The sequence below is a fragment of the Pogoniulus pusillus genome, chromosome 4, assembly GCF_015220805.1.
Source record: "Pogoniulus pusillus isolate bPogPus1 chromosome 4, bPogPus1.pri, whole genome shotgun sequence".
NCBI classification, from domain to species: domain Eukaryota; kingdom Metazoa; phylum Chordata; class Aves; order Piciformes; family Lybiidae; genus Pogoniulus; species Pogoniulus pusillus.
The window spans coordinates 44081897-44098110 of NC_087267.1; the positions used below are offsets into that span (position 1 = coordinate 44081897).

A 16214-nucleotide genomic window follows, 5' to 3' on the forward strand; every position below is an offset into this window, starting at 1 on the left:
CATGTACTCAGCACTGGTGTGGCCACACCTTGAGTACTATGTTCAGTTTTTGAGACCTTCTCTGCAACAAAAGGCATTGAGGTGCTAGAGTGTGGCCAGAGAAGAACAGCAAAGCTGGTGAAGAGTCAAGAGAACAAGTCTCATAAGGACCCTGGAGGTGTTTAAAAGACAAAAGACAGAGATGTGTTGCTGGGGCATGCGACTTAGCATCAGACATGGTAGGGTTAGATAATGGTTGTGCTTGGTGATCTTAAAGGTCTTTCCCAATCACAGTAAATCTGTGATTCTAAGATTTGGGGAGTCTGAGGTCTGTGGCATTTCTGGTCATGACTGGCAGTAGAAATCTCTGTGTTCACACACTCTCTAAATTATTTTCTTAGCAAGAAGTGAAACCAAAACTTCAATATATTTCACTTTGTCAAATTTTACTGCAGTACTTATTTGCTACAAATCCAGTGGGGTAAAAGGAATCTAATACATTTTTCTTTCTTGTTTAATATTGAAGGGTAAGATTTGTCCTGTTCTTGGTCTTTTTATAAGCCAGGGATTTATATATGCTCAGGGAACCTCCTGGAAGCTTGTGGACTAAGTTGTTTGAATGCCACATTGCTTTAAGTATGTTGTAGATCCCTAAGAGGCTGGATTTCAGATATCCTTGTGGCTTAGGCAAGTTGGAATGAATGCTGAGCATTACAAGAAATGGGTAAAAGAAAAGGTTTCAGGTACTTTTTTATTCAGTAATATCAGTTAGGTGATGAGGTGAAGCAGTCTTCAAATTGCTGATTTCATCAACATTTGATGTTGAAAGTAGAAAGACCTGAAGTACACAGGTCTGTTCAGTCATCTAACAATTCTTAAATATAAATCCAAAGAGACTGTGTAGAAAGAAAAAGCCTTAATAAATTTGGAGCTCAAAGACTCAGCATCACGTACCAGTTAAATTGCATCTAAACTTCAATCTCTAAACGTGGGACAATTGGGCTGGTAATCATATTCAGTGTGTGAAGTTACTGTGGTTACCAACACACACGAATAGCCCTGACTTGATTTTCCCTGCAGTTTGTTTTTGTGCTGTGCTAATTCTGATGTTACCAACCTGGAGCTGGGAGCTCTTGCTGCTAAGGATTTGGTTTGCTCAGTGCTGTGATACAGTCAAAAGTTTAATCCATGATTTAGAGTTATTGAGTGTCACTGGAATAGAAGTTATTTACCAGGCTCACTGGAAATTCACTATACTGGTGAAGTGTTAACACCTACTGTTAATATCTAATTCCTGGTGTCTTAGGAGGGAGCACTGATGAACTGAAAATGCCTTGTTCAAAGGAGTCTTAACTAGATGGGAGGAGTAAAGAGGAGTGTTACTGAAGTCTGCAACATTCTATGTTTAAGGAGCATGGTTTATTTTTTGTTTTTTAAGTTTGGTGTGGGTTTTTATTTTAGAAAAGTCCTTTGCATATCGTTGGGCAGGCAATGATCAGAGATTAAAAAATAAACTGTTCATTGAAAAATAAAGAAACTGGTTTTAGTGAAGCTATTTCAGGCAAGATACAAGTGATACCTGGTTTGCTGTCTTATAGTAATCCATGGTCTGATAAATATGGTTCTGAAAGATGATTTCCAAATTTACCGGTTTATTTTTGTGTGCTGTACTTGCTGAGCTGTTTTACTTTGGATAGATGTGATAGAAGTAAATTTATCATGGATTTAAAGTTTGTGTGAAATGTCTGCTGAGGAGATGGAAATGAATTTGAGCAGTAAGTTGGTAAATGATAGTACAGTACTTGAAATTGCAGACTTGTTCATGCGTTTGGCTCAAACTTTGTCTTACTATTCAGGGTGTCCTCCTCTGTTGCTTAGCAGTGGGGTTAGGAACTCCTGTGTTTTAAAGTGCAGGATGAAAACCCAACACCTAAATTCCAAACCTTTGCTTCTGGAGTGTATCATTGAATCATAGATTTCTTGGGTTGGAAGAGACCTTTAAAGATCATGTAGTTACAATGCTCCTGCATAGACAGGGACACCACCTACTAGACCGGGTTGCTCAGTGCCCCAGGCAGATGCATACTGTGGGGAGCTACTGAAGGAGCTGGAATTGTCTGTAGAAAGGAAGGCTAAGGGGAAGACCACATTGCTCTCTGCAACTACCTGAAATGAGGTGGGAGTGAGGTGGGTGTTCATTTCTTCTTACTAGTAATAGGACAAGAGGAAGCAAGGTTTCTGGAGCAACCAGTTTAAGCCATGTTAGCAGGTCAGAGCACTGAAGGTGATGTGGAGATGTGACACACCTTGAATACTGTGTTCAGTTTTGCAACCTCACTACAAGAAGGACATTCACGTGCTGATACGTGTCCAAAGAAGAACAACTAAACTGGTGAAAGGTCTTGAACAGAAGTCTTGTGAGGAATGGCTGAGGGAACTGGCATTGGTTAGTCTTCAAAGAGGAGGCTGAGGGGGGAGATCTCAATGTTCTCTACAGCTGCCCTGAAACAGGTTGGAGAGGGGTGCGGGTTGGTTGCTTCTCAGTGCAACAAGTGTCAAGACAAGAGGAAATGGCCTCAAGTTGTGCTGGAAAGGTTCAAGTTGGGTATTAGGAAACATTTCTTTATTGAAGGAGTGGTCAGGCAGTGGAACAGACTGCCCACGAAGATGGTGAGTCACCATTCCTGGAAATATTTAATAAACTTGGAGGTGGCATGTTGAGCATGGTGGTGTTGGGTTGATAGTTGAACTTGGTCTTAAAGGTCTTTTTCAACTTAAATGATTCTCTTATACTGTATGATAACTGTGCGTGTTTTGCTGTGTTTCAACCAGGACATTTTCATGTCTTCCTGTCCATGTGTTATTTTAAGCAGAGAACTTTTCCAAGAGTAAAGTAAACTTTATGACAAAACCTAAAGAGCCTGCTTTGCAAAGGCCATAGGTACATACAGCTTTTAAACATTGCAGCTGGGAGGTTTGAAATCAATGTCATCTGCGCTGAGCTGCTGGGAGGTGCAGCAGAAGAATGTCCCTGGTTCTGTCCATGAAATAAGGGTTTTTTTTTTGGTGATGGGTGGTTATGTTTTTCTGTTTTGCTTGGTTAGGAGTGTGTGTACATTCCAGTGTCTAGGCTGGGCTAGAATATCTCCACGGATGCTTTGTACTGGCTGGTGTGATGATTCCACGTGTTTGAAATAGTTGGCCCCCACCACATCTTAAAGTCTTCTGTAAAGTAGTAGTGAAAAGTTTAGCCTGTGTGTTCTAGTGGCTGTATTCTTGCTACTCTGTTTGGGAATAGTTGTGGGGAAGAAAAAGAGGATAAAACATTCCATGGAGAGCCCCAAAGAGTGAGCTTTGTCCCTTTGCAGTCAGACAGTGTGTTTGTAATTCCTCAAATGCTTTTTGCAGTGTAATGGGGTGGTACCTCATCGTCCTTTTGAGTTCCAAGTCCTTATGGTGATGTGTGCCCTTTTCTGTGCAGCTGCTCTCAGAAGAGCAAGCTGAATGTGCCAAGCAAAGCCATTGTTTGGGATTTGTTTATTCTTGAGGACTTGTTCCAAAAGATGTGGATTTCTTTAATAGAAGCTTCATGAAAATATTTATGTTAAATGCAAGTTATAGCAGGCTTAAACCTAATTTGCAGTACGTTCTGCAAAGTCATCTTATTTCCCCCTTCATCCTCCTCCTTGAAGCAAACGGAAACTTTCCCTTAGTGACTGTCATGCCTGAAACCACAGAGCTTTTTTCACAGAGCTGTCCCTTGGTAACACCAAGCATGGGGACATCTCTAGTCCCAGCAGAGATCAGCCAGCAGTTGGTGCAACGGATATGATGGTTTCTGGGTTGCCTAAAAGGGAAAATTATCTACTTCCAGCAGTTGCAAACCCAGCGTCTGTATGGGCAATAAAAAGAAACTTCCACTGTGTTCTGCCAAGAGGGCTTTTTACACAGAGCAGCCAGAAGGATCTGCTGCTCTTACTTAGTGATGAGAACGCTTACAATAAAGGCTTGGACGCTAATAGCCGCAGAGGAAGCTCGGTTATGGAGTTAAGGCACACCAGTACTGTCTCTGGACGTGTTCTTGTTTGTGGAGTGGATAAAATGGCTCCTTCTGCTTAGCTTTTAGTGTGGGGTAGGATTGCCTACAGAGTAGCAGAGGTACCATGACATCTTTTTCAGTGATTTCTTGTGAGCGAGAGTGGCGTTGGGAATTTATGCCAGTATCAACCCCTTGCCTGCATCCAGCTGCTCATCTCTGTGGGTTTTTTTTTCTCCTTTTGTGCCAGCACTAGTAGTGAGCTGAATTGGAGAACTGCTCTGACTCGAGCTTATTTATGCTGATCTTTATTATGGCTTCTGGTGTAGGGAAGGCAGAAGATCAGGCATAAGTGGGTGGAATGGTCCCTCTTGGCAGTGTTGTAGATGTATGCTAGTGTCTCTGGTTTATGACGAGCAATTCTCTTGAACTACAGTTAATGGGTTGCCTTTTTTTCACAGGAAAGGCTTACTTAAAACTATTTGGGACTTCTGGTAGCTCAAGGGCTTATAAACACCCTTTTATTATTTTTTTTAATGCCTTGATAAAATTACTTGGAAAGTCGTTGAGTTGATGGACTTTTCACTTGGAAAGTTTCTTGGATTTGAATCTAGGTGTCATATCTGGAAAGGCAGCCTCCAGGTACTGTTTAAAAACCTTGATGTCCAGGGAAAGGGCTTTATATGGAACAAGGCATCCGTTATTAGGAGATGTCTGTGTTTGTTTCTTACTGTCTCATGACTGCTGGAATGCTTTAATTCTTCCAAGCCCATAAATTTTCCTAAACCACTATGGTAAATTGACTTTATACATATGGACTTCTGCCTTCACTATTTGCTTAATCTTAATAGCTTAATAATCCATGTGTTTTTAAACATATTGTATCTGCATTGACACTTCTGTCTTTTAAATTTCTTTCTAGCTTGAATTTTATATGAGCTGCTCATCCGTCTTCCCTCTCTCTGCAGAATGATTTTTCTCTTGTCTAGCTGTACTGATTGAGGTCCTCTTAGGTTGTTGCAAACTGATCTTTGACCTGGAGAAGCAAACAAATCCACTTCTAAAAATATGATCTTTGGGATCTGGCCCAGTTATAAAATGCCTCTTTCCAGCGGGGCATTATCTGACCGTGTAACAGTGCCAATTCCTGCAAACGTTGCTCAACGTACCACAGGATGATCATCTAAATGTTTAAACAAATCTAATAGCATCATAAATAAAATGTGTTCAGTGGGGTAAATTGTCTTGCATGCTAGGGTAAAGCTCCATAACAGAGAAAAGACATGCAGTGTTGTCTGGCCTTATCTGCCTTTGTGTCTCTGAAGTATTTAATCTAAGATACGCATCTTAGACTCCAGTTCAGCAGTTTTTTTCTCTCTTCAGATATTAAAAGGTATTAAGAAATAAATATCCTTTTGCCTTGCCTTTGGCATGGCACAGGGGACTGCAGATGTGATTCTTCTCAAAACAAGTGTGTTTTGGTTTCTAGTGGTGACTTACCATTGAGACTGGCAACTGTTGTTAAGATAGGTGTCTCATCACGTCCCAAATTATCCCCTTTTCTTTAGTTAGGTCTTTTTGTTCCCGTTGAAATGAAAGACAAGGGTGATGATTTTCTCTGAGTTGAGGCTCTTTGTGCTGCAAACTAGATGTACTTAGTTGGCTGTTCAATTATGCAGACCAATGGCTTGGTATTTCCTATTCTGATGAGGTTGGAACAAGAGGGTAGTGTGTGTGCTTATGCTCTTCAAAGGTGTTTTTTCCCATTGGGGAAGTGAGACAAAACCAGCTGCAGGCCTGGGCTGATTTTGGCATTGCTGTGGTAGTAAATACCATGCTGTGGTGGAAACTAGTGAAAGGAAGGGGGGCAATGATATGACTAGCAGATTGAGAGAGGTTTTCCTCCCCCACTGCTCTGTCCTGGTAAGGTCAAATCCAAAGTCTTGTGTCCAGTTCTGGCCTCCCCAGTTCAAGGGACAAGAAATTACTGGAGTCTAGCAGAGGCTACAAAGATGATGAGGGAATTGGAGGATCACTCATATGAGGACAGGTTGAGATGTAGGGCTTTTTGGCCTGGAGGAGAGCAGACTGAGAGGATACCTTATTAATGCTGATCAACATTTAGAAAGTGTAGGTCAAGATGATGGGAGCAGACTCTTTTAAGTGGTGCTCAATGATAAGACAGGTAGACAAGCTGGGAAACAGGAAGTTACACCTAAACATGAGGAAAAACTGAGTGTGGCAGTGCACTGGAAAAGGCTGTGCAGAGAGGTTGTGGAGATTCCTGGAGAGATTCCAAACTCATCCAAATGTGATCCTGTAAAACCTACTGTAGGTGAACCTGCTTTAGCGGGAGGCTTATATTAGATGATCTCCAAAGGTCCCTCCTGACTCCCACCACTGAGTCATTCTGTGAATCTGAGTTTTGTTCCTGTGCTGTGGTGGAGGAAAAAAAAAGCCTCAATGTGTCTTTTGCAAAGTCTGCAGATGGAGAGCTGGCCTAGAGGCTGTCCCAAATGTTCATCTTTTAAGGGGCCACTGTGGTCTAGCTCCTTGCCATCTCCCTTGTCACAGCTTGAGACCACTTGGATACCATTGTTAGAGTGGTGATTTTGGGCTGCATGATGTGGAAAGAGGGAGCTAATGTCTGTCTGTTAATACTCAACCTCTGACTTAACCTTGTTCCCTTCTGAGCATTTATATGAGCGCTTTTTCCTCCAGTCCTTTGTAGTAATCCAGATGCTAGTGTTCTTTCCCTCCTACACAGCAGATGGAGATGGCAGAAGCCTTTTGATGACTGCTTCTCTCTTTTTACATAAATTTTACAAGCTGATGAGTTTGTTAGTTAGGACTTGGTGGAGCTGTTAAGCCCTGTCCAGCAGGTGGGGCATTGTTGCCTTGCCAATTCTCTGGGTTTCAGGGATTTTTTTAAACGTTTTAATTTAGTCTGGAAGGTGAGGTTTGTTGTATGGTTCTAGGAGAGGGGGAGGCAGATTCTTCATATGACATGTCATGATAAATCTGTTTCATTGAAGCCAAAAAACCTCTTGTGAATTTATATTCACTCCCTAAACGATATTCCAAATTGGAAGGAAGCGACTCGGAGGTAGTTTTGCTGGTGGAAAAGCTGAATTTCTGCTTTATGTGATGTTGTAGGCTTGTAGCTCATGTGAAAAATACTTGTTAGATTTTGGCATGAGTTAGCTGGTCATCATTTACATTCACAGAATCACAGAATGGCAGGGGCTAGAAAGGATCTTGAAAGATCATCCAGTCTAACCCCACAGTCAAAGCATGATCACCTATACAGGGTTACACAGGAATGTGTCCAGGCAGGTCTTGAGTATCTCCACAGCCCCCCTGAACAGCCTGTTCCAGTGTCTGTCGTCCTCACAGTGAAAAAATTCCACCTTAAGTGAGTTTGCAGCTCACTCTCTCTATTCCATTATTGCCTGTCTACTAAGGATCAGTTTTTGCCGTGTTATTTTACTGCTCATCATTTTAACCTTGCTGAAAGGTTCTTGCCCTGTTGAGGTGAATGAGTTTTTTTCCACTTCAGCCTATGTAAATGAATCTGCTCTACACTGATTTCATGATTTAGAGCCTTTTTATTTTGCAATTTAGAGCTCCATTTCACAACAAGGCTTGCAGGCATATTTTGTTTGGATCCTGTAAATAGTGATGTAGAAAATTTGTTAATAAAAGAGAGGGAGAACCTTAGTCTCAGCATAGTGGTTTTGGTAGTTTCATGAGAATGAATTACATGGAGGACTATGAGGATGATTTGGGACATGAGGGCATGGCTTATGAGGAGAGGCTGAGGGACCTGGGGCTTTTGAGTCTAGAGAAGAGAAGACTGAGAGGGGATTTAATAAATGTTTATAAGTATCTAAAGGCTGGCCAGGAGTGGGGGGACAGGCTCTGCTCACTGCTTCCTGGGATAGGACAAAGAGCAATGGGTGTAAGCTGCAGCACAAGAAGTTCCACCTCAACACAAGGGGGAAGGAAATTGTGTTGGGGACACAAAATACAACCTAGCTGTTACTTATGTTATTTCTGATTTCATTTTAGGAATATCTTGGTGGATAAACCAAATGATCAGTCCTCAAGATGGTCTTCAGAAAGCAATTATCCTCCTCAGGTAAGCATTTGTATCTCTACAGCTGTACAGCCATGTGACTGTACAAGTTAATGCCTGTTGTATTTTCTATGTAGAGTGCTGCCATTGATGTTGATAGCCTTTATAGGCTGCAGGTTAGATTGGAAGTTTATATTTCCAGCAGTTTATTTGTGATTTTTCAAGATATCTCTTTTTGAGGGGGTGGGGGAAGGAATGGGGGAAGCTTCATATTGCATCCTTGCCAATGATGGTTGTACTGGAAATAATCTAACCTTATGGTTAGATTAAGCTGCTAATGAGGCATGCAGGTCCCCCTTTGTCAGCACTACTGGAAACTGTCGTAGATTGCTGGCCCTGAAGCCCAGATCTAAGGAGTTTGTGTTTGTTTCCCTTAGTAACATGTTTAGGAGTGTAGACTGTTTAAAGAGACATGAATGTCACCTCTTTTGCTGGTTATGCAGCTTATTAAAATAAGATTTGTATTGATTTCAGTGTCTAATTTGCTTTTTCACTATTAGGTTGTTAGATTATCCAGCAAAAAAAAAATCCTTATCCTTTCACTTTTTTTCTTCAGTAAATCTGTTTTCTTTTTCTTTATGCTAGATCTATACCTTACTGCTGATACTTCTTGATCAGGTTCTATAGTTCTTATGCAGCAGTGTGTTACACAGCATCTTTCTTGTGCAAAGTTCTGCTTACCTACTTATTAAATCCTAGATTTCCTCATGAGTTAAGTCTCAATTTTTGTCCAGGTAAGTGTTGCAACTGTGCTTTGAAGGTGTGTTAGAAATCTGTTGTCTGGAGTGGCAGCTCCCTATAGGAGCAGGTCATTTTAGCCAGCTGAAATGCTTCTATCTTGATTTTCATGATGTTGTTCTATACTGTTGTGTCTGTAACAGTGGGGTGTTTTTAAGAGGAGAGGTAAAGCTACCCTGTTCATTGCATTAATGTTTACATTTGCTTAAGATTAATATTTTTGATCCTTTTGATACCTCTACACATCTAATGTTCTCTTTTTTTTTAATGTATATGTATTTAGATGATGTGTGGGAATGTAGTCTATAGTCTGAAGCAGTTTTAGTCCATCCAGTAACTATCAGTTGCAGGGTAATGGGTACTGAGCATGTGTTGTATTCCAGTCTGTGCCATCATTTATTTCATTTCATGCAGAAAGCAAGTTTTTTGTTTTAGGGTGTTTTTTTTTTTCCCTTGAGGCTCACTTGTTCCCAAGGCAGGGTTGGTTTATGGTACAGCTTTGGATAGGGTTTTTTCACTTGAGGTGCTCCTAATTGTTGCTGGAAGTTGCTCTTCCGTTTTTTTTAGCCATCCTGAATATTTGGTGCTTTTAAAAACCTGGTTCTGGACTGGTCATACAACTTTTGTAATTGAATGCTGTAGAATATTCCCAACCTGTGCTTAAAGCTGACAGGCAGTGATACGATTGTATTCAGGCATGTAGATCAAGCAAGGGATAATTGCAGTGGTAGTCTTGTGCAAACCATGTGAGCTTGTTAGATATGTCTTCTAACAATTTAATGTGTCTTTGATCGTGGCCTAAAGGAAGATGTCATTGTAGAACTACTGAATCCAGACCTGGAGAAGGTCACTGCTTCACATGGTATCCAAGTCATTTTAAATGAAACTTGTTAATAGAGGGATGAATTAGCATCATATATATATATGCATGCACACAGATATCTTGTATCTCTCATTTATCTTACTTACCACCTTTATTTTTCTCTTTTATTTATCATCCTGATACCTGTATGTAGTATCTGTCAAGATACATCTCTTGATTTGAGGTATGTTCGAAGCTGGTGAAAGGCCTGGAACACAAACCCTATGAGGAGAGACTGAGGCCTGGAGAAGAGGAGGCTCAGGGCTGACCTCATTGCTGTCTACAACTACCTGAAGGGAGACTGTAGCCAGGTGGAGGGTTGGTCTCTTCTGCCAGGCAAGCAGCAACAGAACAAAGGGACACAGTCTCAAGTTGTGCCGAGGGAAGTATAGGCTGGATGCTAGGAGGAAGTTGTTGTCAGAGAGAGTGATTGGCATTGGAATGGGCTGCCCAGGGAGGTGGCGGAGTAACCATCCTTGGAGGTGTTCAAGAAAAGCCTGGCTGAGGCACTTAGTGCCATGGTCTAGTTGACTGTCTAGGGCTGGGTGCTAGGTTGGCCTGGATGATGTTGGAGATCTCTTCCAACCTGGTTGATTCTATGTTGATCTGATTTGGAAAACGTTAGTCTTTGTGATGGCACCTTAGACTTGCAAGACAATTGTGGAGTTTTGTTCTGTGTTATTTAAAGACAAAGCCACCAGAAGACCTGGTTGTCTTGTGTAGAAAAGGCTGGAATCTTACTGGCTCCCTCTTACTTGAATCTATGTCCAATGGTGAGAACATAAAATAATCCATAGTCGAGTTGCTCATGTATTCAGCAAGCCCAGTCTTGAGTGCTGATGATATATTTGCAGTGTCTCTGAGATGTACTTAAGCTAATTCTCATGCTTCTAACTTGAGTGTTTAATTATTCATGTAAAACATTTTTTTACAGTGTAACATCTCTGTTGAAAAATTAACTGTAAAGAGGGAACAGGGAATTGAAATTTGCAGAAGAGGCTTGTGTGCAAAGAAGGCAATTTTTGTTATTTCTCTGTATATAGCAACAGTTCCAAATTGTGTTGTCTCTCACTTGACAAAAGAACTTGCATTTTGCTCAAAATAGCTATTCTTTGCACCTTGTGCAGCTTTCCTACTTCCTTCTTCTTGCAGATGGCTGAAGTTCTTAAAGTGGGTTCTTAACCTGGGAAACTTCATTTGAAACTGTGGGTGACTGAATTACAAGTTTGATGGGAGAAAATGATTTGTTTTGTGTCAGAAATTGACTATTTCACCTTAAATAATGTTATACAGATGCATGACTTCAATTCCCCGGAGTAAACACTATGTACCACACAAAAAATGGAGCTGTAAAGCACTTTGTGGCTTGTGTGTTGGCATGACTGCATGCAAAAATTGGTCATTTTTGCAGTGACGCACTTGTTAAAGTGTGTGGGTGGCCATAATAGTCCAGGATAGGAAGTGAACTAAAACTTGGTAAAAATAAATCTTTCTCTCTGTCCAACTTTGTTAGCTGAAACTAGGGCTAGGACACAACACAAGGACTGATGTCAGTCCTGCTTACAAGAATGTGCCATGAGATATTTTAACAAGCTGCAGCCCTAATCATAGAGTGGCTTGAGTTGGAAGGGACCTTAAAGATGATCTAATTCCAACCCCCTGCCACAGGCAGGGGCATCCACTAAACCAGATTGCTTGAGGCCTCATCTAACCTGGTGCTGTGCGCTTTCACGCTCAAAGCCTCTACAGCAGCTCTGGGCAGCCTATTCCTGTGCTTCATGGCATCCTCTTCACCCTCATGGTGAAGAATTTCTTCCTAATGTCTAATTCCAGGATCTTTCAGTTAGAAGCAATGACCCCTCATTGTATCACTCCATCTCTCTGTAGTAAGTCCCTCTCCAGCCATCCTGTAGCCCCCCTTCAAATACTGACAGGCTGCCTTAAGGTCTCCCTGGAGTCTTCTCGTCACTGGAGCTGAACAACCCCAACTATCAGCCTGTTTTCATAGAAGAAGTGCCCTAGCCCTCTGATAATTTTCATGAATTGCTCTTGATCCACTCTTAATAGTTCCATGTCCTTGTATTTGGAGCTCCAGAGCTGGACACAGTGCTGTATTGTGGGATATTGTGCGAGTGGAGTAGAGAGGAAGAATCCCCTCCCTTCACCTGCTGGCCTCACTGCTTTTAATCACTTGAGTCATTGAGTGTCTTACCTTAATGTAAGGATTTATTGCTTCCCTGCAGAGATGGTGATGCTTTACTGGCTTAGAGGTAAGAGTAGGAGTTCCTAAACATTGATTTATTCCCTTTCCCTGTTGATTGAAGCGAAAAAACTTCTCCAGGCACCTTTTATTCTTTCATCGTGTTCCTCTTGATGAGCATAGATCAGAAGGATCTGAGAAGATGTTCAGTAGCTCAGATCCACACTTTGCAGCAAATGTTCTGGCATTTGTAATACACTTTTGTGCAAAGGGAAGGAAAACAAAAGTGAAAGTGCAGACATGTGAAATGCTGCCATGTGATTATATTTAGTGAAGGGTTTTCCTAGCTTTATGGCTATGGCAGAGTTAAATAATTCTTGTGGCCATGAAAGCCACCAGTTGGTTATGAATGATTGCCAGTGAAAGGAAATACATATGACAGCTGTTTTTCTGTTTATTGAAAGAGATATCTTTCTTCAGTCTTGAAATAGAATGACCTAGAAATTATATATTCAGTAATAAACCTGTTATGTAGTAACCTATTCAGGCAGAAGGGGGCTGATGGTTCTATTCTTAAACTAGTTCTCAGCTTACATAGGAAGTGTGAAGCAATAAGACTGGCAGGGCTGGAGACCATGGCCCTGTCAGAAGTTCTCATCCTGATGGCTCCAACAATGATCTGAATTGGAAGGCTGCATGCAGAACATTTAATTCTCCTAAGTGTCTTGGTTAAGACTGTGTAGAACAAAAGAATGGATTTTTATTTAGCCACAAACTTGATTGTGAAAGCACTAGGTAGGTTTAGTAGTGGACAGGAGCAGTTCCTGTTATTTTGGGGCTTTATTTTCACTTGTAATACAAGTTTTGCTGCTTGCTAATAAAAAATACTTGAGCTGAAATGGTTGAAGAGGACCCCCTGTGTACTTGACATTAGTGAGACTGCAGCCTTGAGTATTGAGTTCAGCTTTGGGACCCTTACCACAGGGAGGTCAGAGTTGCTGAAATGGATCTGAAGAAGGACAAGAAAACTGGTGAAGTGTCTCGAGAACCAGTCCTGTGATAAGCCACTTGAAGGAACGAGAATTGTTTAGTGTGAAGGAGAATGAGGATAGACTTTGACTCTCTCTTCATCTCCCTGAAAGGAGGTTGTTAAGAGGTGGTGTTTGGGCTCTTCTCCCAAGTAGCAAGTGACAAGATAAGAGGAAAATGGCCTCAAGTTGTACCAGGGTAGGTTTAGATTGGATATGAGGGAAGAAAATGTCTTCATCAAAAGGGTTGTCAAGTCTTGTAACAGGCTGTCCAGGGAAGTGATTGAATCACCATCCCTGGAGCTATTTAAAAGACCTGTAAAAGTGGCATGAATAGAGTGATTTAGCAATGGACTTAGTGGTGTTGGGTTAATGGTTGGACTCAGTGACTTTGAAGGTCTTCTCCAGCCTGAACAGTTCTACGATCCTGTGAAAATACAATATGACTCTTAATTGACTCATCTTGCATGGTGCAATTTGGATTCTGTGTATCTATCCAGTGTATTTGACATGAAAATGTGAACTGAACAGTTAAAGAGCATGTATATACAGTTAGTGACACTGTGCAATCAATTGGTTTTGGTTTTGCATCTGAGCAGACCAGTGTTCCTCTCCTGATCCCTATCCCTCTGTGTGGATTGTATCAGGAACTAATATTAAGTACACTAATAAAATTTACAGTCAGTTGCATGTTGCAGAAGCATGCATATGTCTGTCATCAAATGGCAGCGCAGACCAGACCTTCAAAACATCTGTAATCTGCTGCAGCTCCCAGTGTGACAGGGCTGGATTTGCTCTGAGTGGACTGTACCAAGCTGTTGAGGTGTCATTGTGTCCTTTGTGTCTTGCTCTGCTGCATGTGCATCTTCATTTGCACATGTGTTAACCATAAACCCAAAGTTTTAGGCTTTTAATGTTTTGTTGCATCTTTAAATGTTGTAATTGAGCATTAACAATCAGGCTGAGGGTTTTTTATGCAGTAAATGCCAATTAGTGTCTGTCTGCAATGCTGCTAATGAATCACAGAATCCTAGCATTATTTTGGCTGGAGAAGACCTTTAAGATCATCAAGTCCAACTATTAACCAAACAGTACCAAATCTGTTAAACCATTTTCCTCAGCACCACATCTCTGTGGCTTTGAAATCCCTCCAGTGATGGTGACTTGAGCAGCTTAAAAACTGCTTGAGCAAACACTTCACTTAGTAATTTGGATTTTTTAGAATACTTTATGAACAGTTGAACATGAAACTTACAGGACAGAAAAGTGTCAAATGTCTTGGTATGCATATTTGTCTGAGATCTTACAGACTTGTTCTCTCCAGGTTGAATAAATCACTTGATCTTACATGCACTTCTGTCACATCTTTCAAAGCTGTAGAGATTAGTCTGTCACATCTCAAATCCTGGTAGCAGTCCAAAAATATCCATGCAGCCAGCTGTTTGCAGCTCTTGAGGCAACACATTTTTTCACCATTAGTGAGATTTGTAGCTGGTATCCAGTGTCAGCAGTGTGTACATTTGTATATAAAGATAAAAAGGACCTCTATGTATGTTTTTGTTTGTGTGTGAATCATAGAATGGCTTAGGTTGGAAGGGGCCTTCAATGGTCGTATAGTCCAACCTCCTTGCAGTGAGCAGGGCCATCAACTAGATCAGGTTGCTCAGAGCCCCAAACAACCTGACCTGGGTTTTTTCCAGCTATGGGGCATCTACCACCTCTCTGGGAAACCTGTGCTGGTATTTCACTACATAGAACATTTCTTCCTTACATCTAGTCTCAATCTTTTTTTCTTTTAGTTTATGACCATCACCTTTTGTCCTGTTACAACAGGTGCTGCTAAGGAGACTGTCTCCAGCTTTCTGGTAGGGCCATCCTAAGTGCTGAAAAGCTGCAGGAAGGTCTTTTTGGAGCCTTCACCAAGCTTAACACCTCTATGAGCCTTTTCTCGTAGCAGAGGTGTTCAGTCTTCTGGCCATTTCAGTACCTCTCTTAACTGTAAAAACGCATCTGTATGCAGAGGTATTGGGCCATGGGCTTTAAAGCCAGTTTTGTTTCCATACCAGGCAGCAGATAAATTCACAAGAAGATTGTGTTTAGCTTCTAGTGTGTTCTGTGATGCTGGCCTGACTCAGCAGGTGAAGGGATGTGGGGAAGAAGAGATGACTGCAGAGTTCCTTCTCTATCTCTAGGTTTAAGAAATTTCTTCTGGACACGTGAAGCAGTTGCCACATCTTACTCCCTTCTAGACATGTATCCCAAGCTTTGACTGCAGTCCTGATTTTCTGTCCCTTAATTTAGGGTAGGAATTGATTAATGCACAATGACATCTGTGCCAGGCTTTTGCAAATCTTGTGTGGTGCTTGAGAAAGTCTTGAGACTTGCTTGAAAGAGTCAATTTGTCTTCATGACCCAAGCATTAGGTTTGCAGTTCCGGCAAGATGAAGGAATTGCAGTTGCTGATGCTGGCTGTGCTGGCTTCACTTCTTCAGCCTGGGGAGAAATCTGCAGGGAAGATCTGATGGTGTAGGAGGAGTGCTTAGCTGTTGTTGTGTACTGGCTGTTCTGCATGGGAATTTTGGCAGCGGGCTGTGCCATGTATCAAGTACTGCCTTGCTTATTACAGGAGCATCCTTTTGCTCCATCCTTTCTTCTTCTCTTATTTAGCAAAATCAGTTTTCTGTGTAGAGCCTTTTTTTCCCCCTGAAATTAGGGAATGCTTTGAGACAGAGCATGGGTTACTGCTAGTTAAACTAGCAATGGGCTTTGACATTTAGATGAATGATGTTCTTCAGAAAACTAGAGTTCTTCCATCAAAAAAAACCAACTCAAAACAACCTGGAAAAGCACCACAGCATTCCTCTCTTTTATGCTGGCAGTGCTCACACTCCTCTGTTTTCTTCATTCTGAAAAATTCTGAGTTGCTGAAAACATCTTTGGCAGTAAATCTTCCTTATTCTGGTAGGTACCCATCCAGTCTGCATTATCACCTGCAGCTGCTACATGCACAAGTACTTCTTTTAAATGAAGCTTTTTGTAAATACAGTGGAAACCAGCCACTTGGATCACACATTTATCCTGATGCTCTCTAGAATGATGTTGCTATTGCTTCTAGATGGAGCAATAGCTGTTTTATAGGGCCATGAAAGAGCGACTGAGCTAAATGAATGGGAAAATGTGTTTTGTTTCTCATGCAGAAGATAGGCTTTAAGGTAAAATTGTTCTGCTAATGG

General features: G+C 41.4%; 1 protein-coding gene across 1 annotated transcript in view; it reads left to right on the top strand.

Moving 5' to 3' along the window:
* The window catches only part of MKLN1 (muskelin 1), a 144620-nt gene that overhangs the window by 10828 nt on the left and 117578 nt on the right, over positions 1–16214 (top strand). Inside the window, exon 2 of the mRNA XM_064142724.1 lies at positions 8087–8156. Coding sequence (XP_063998794.1) covers positions 8087–8156 — 70 coding nt within the window. The remainder of the gene's footprint in view (positions 1–8086; positions 8157–16214) is intronic.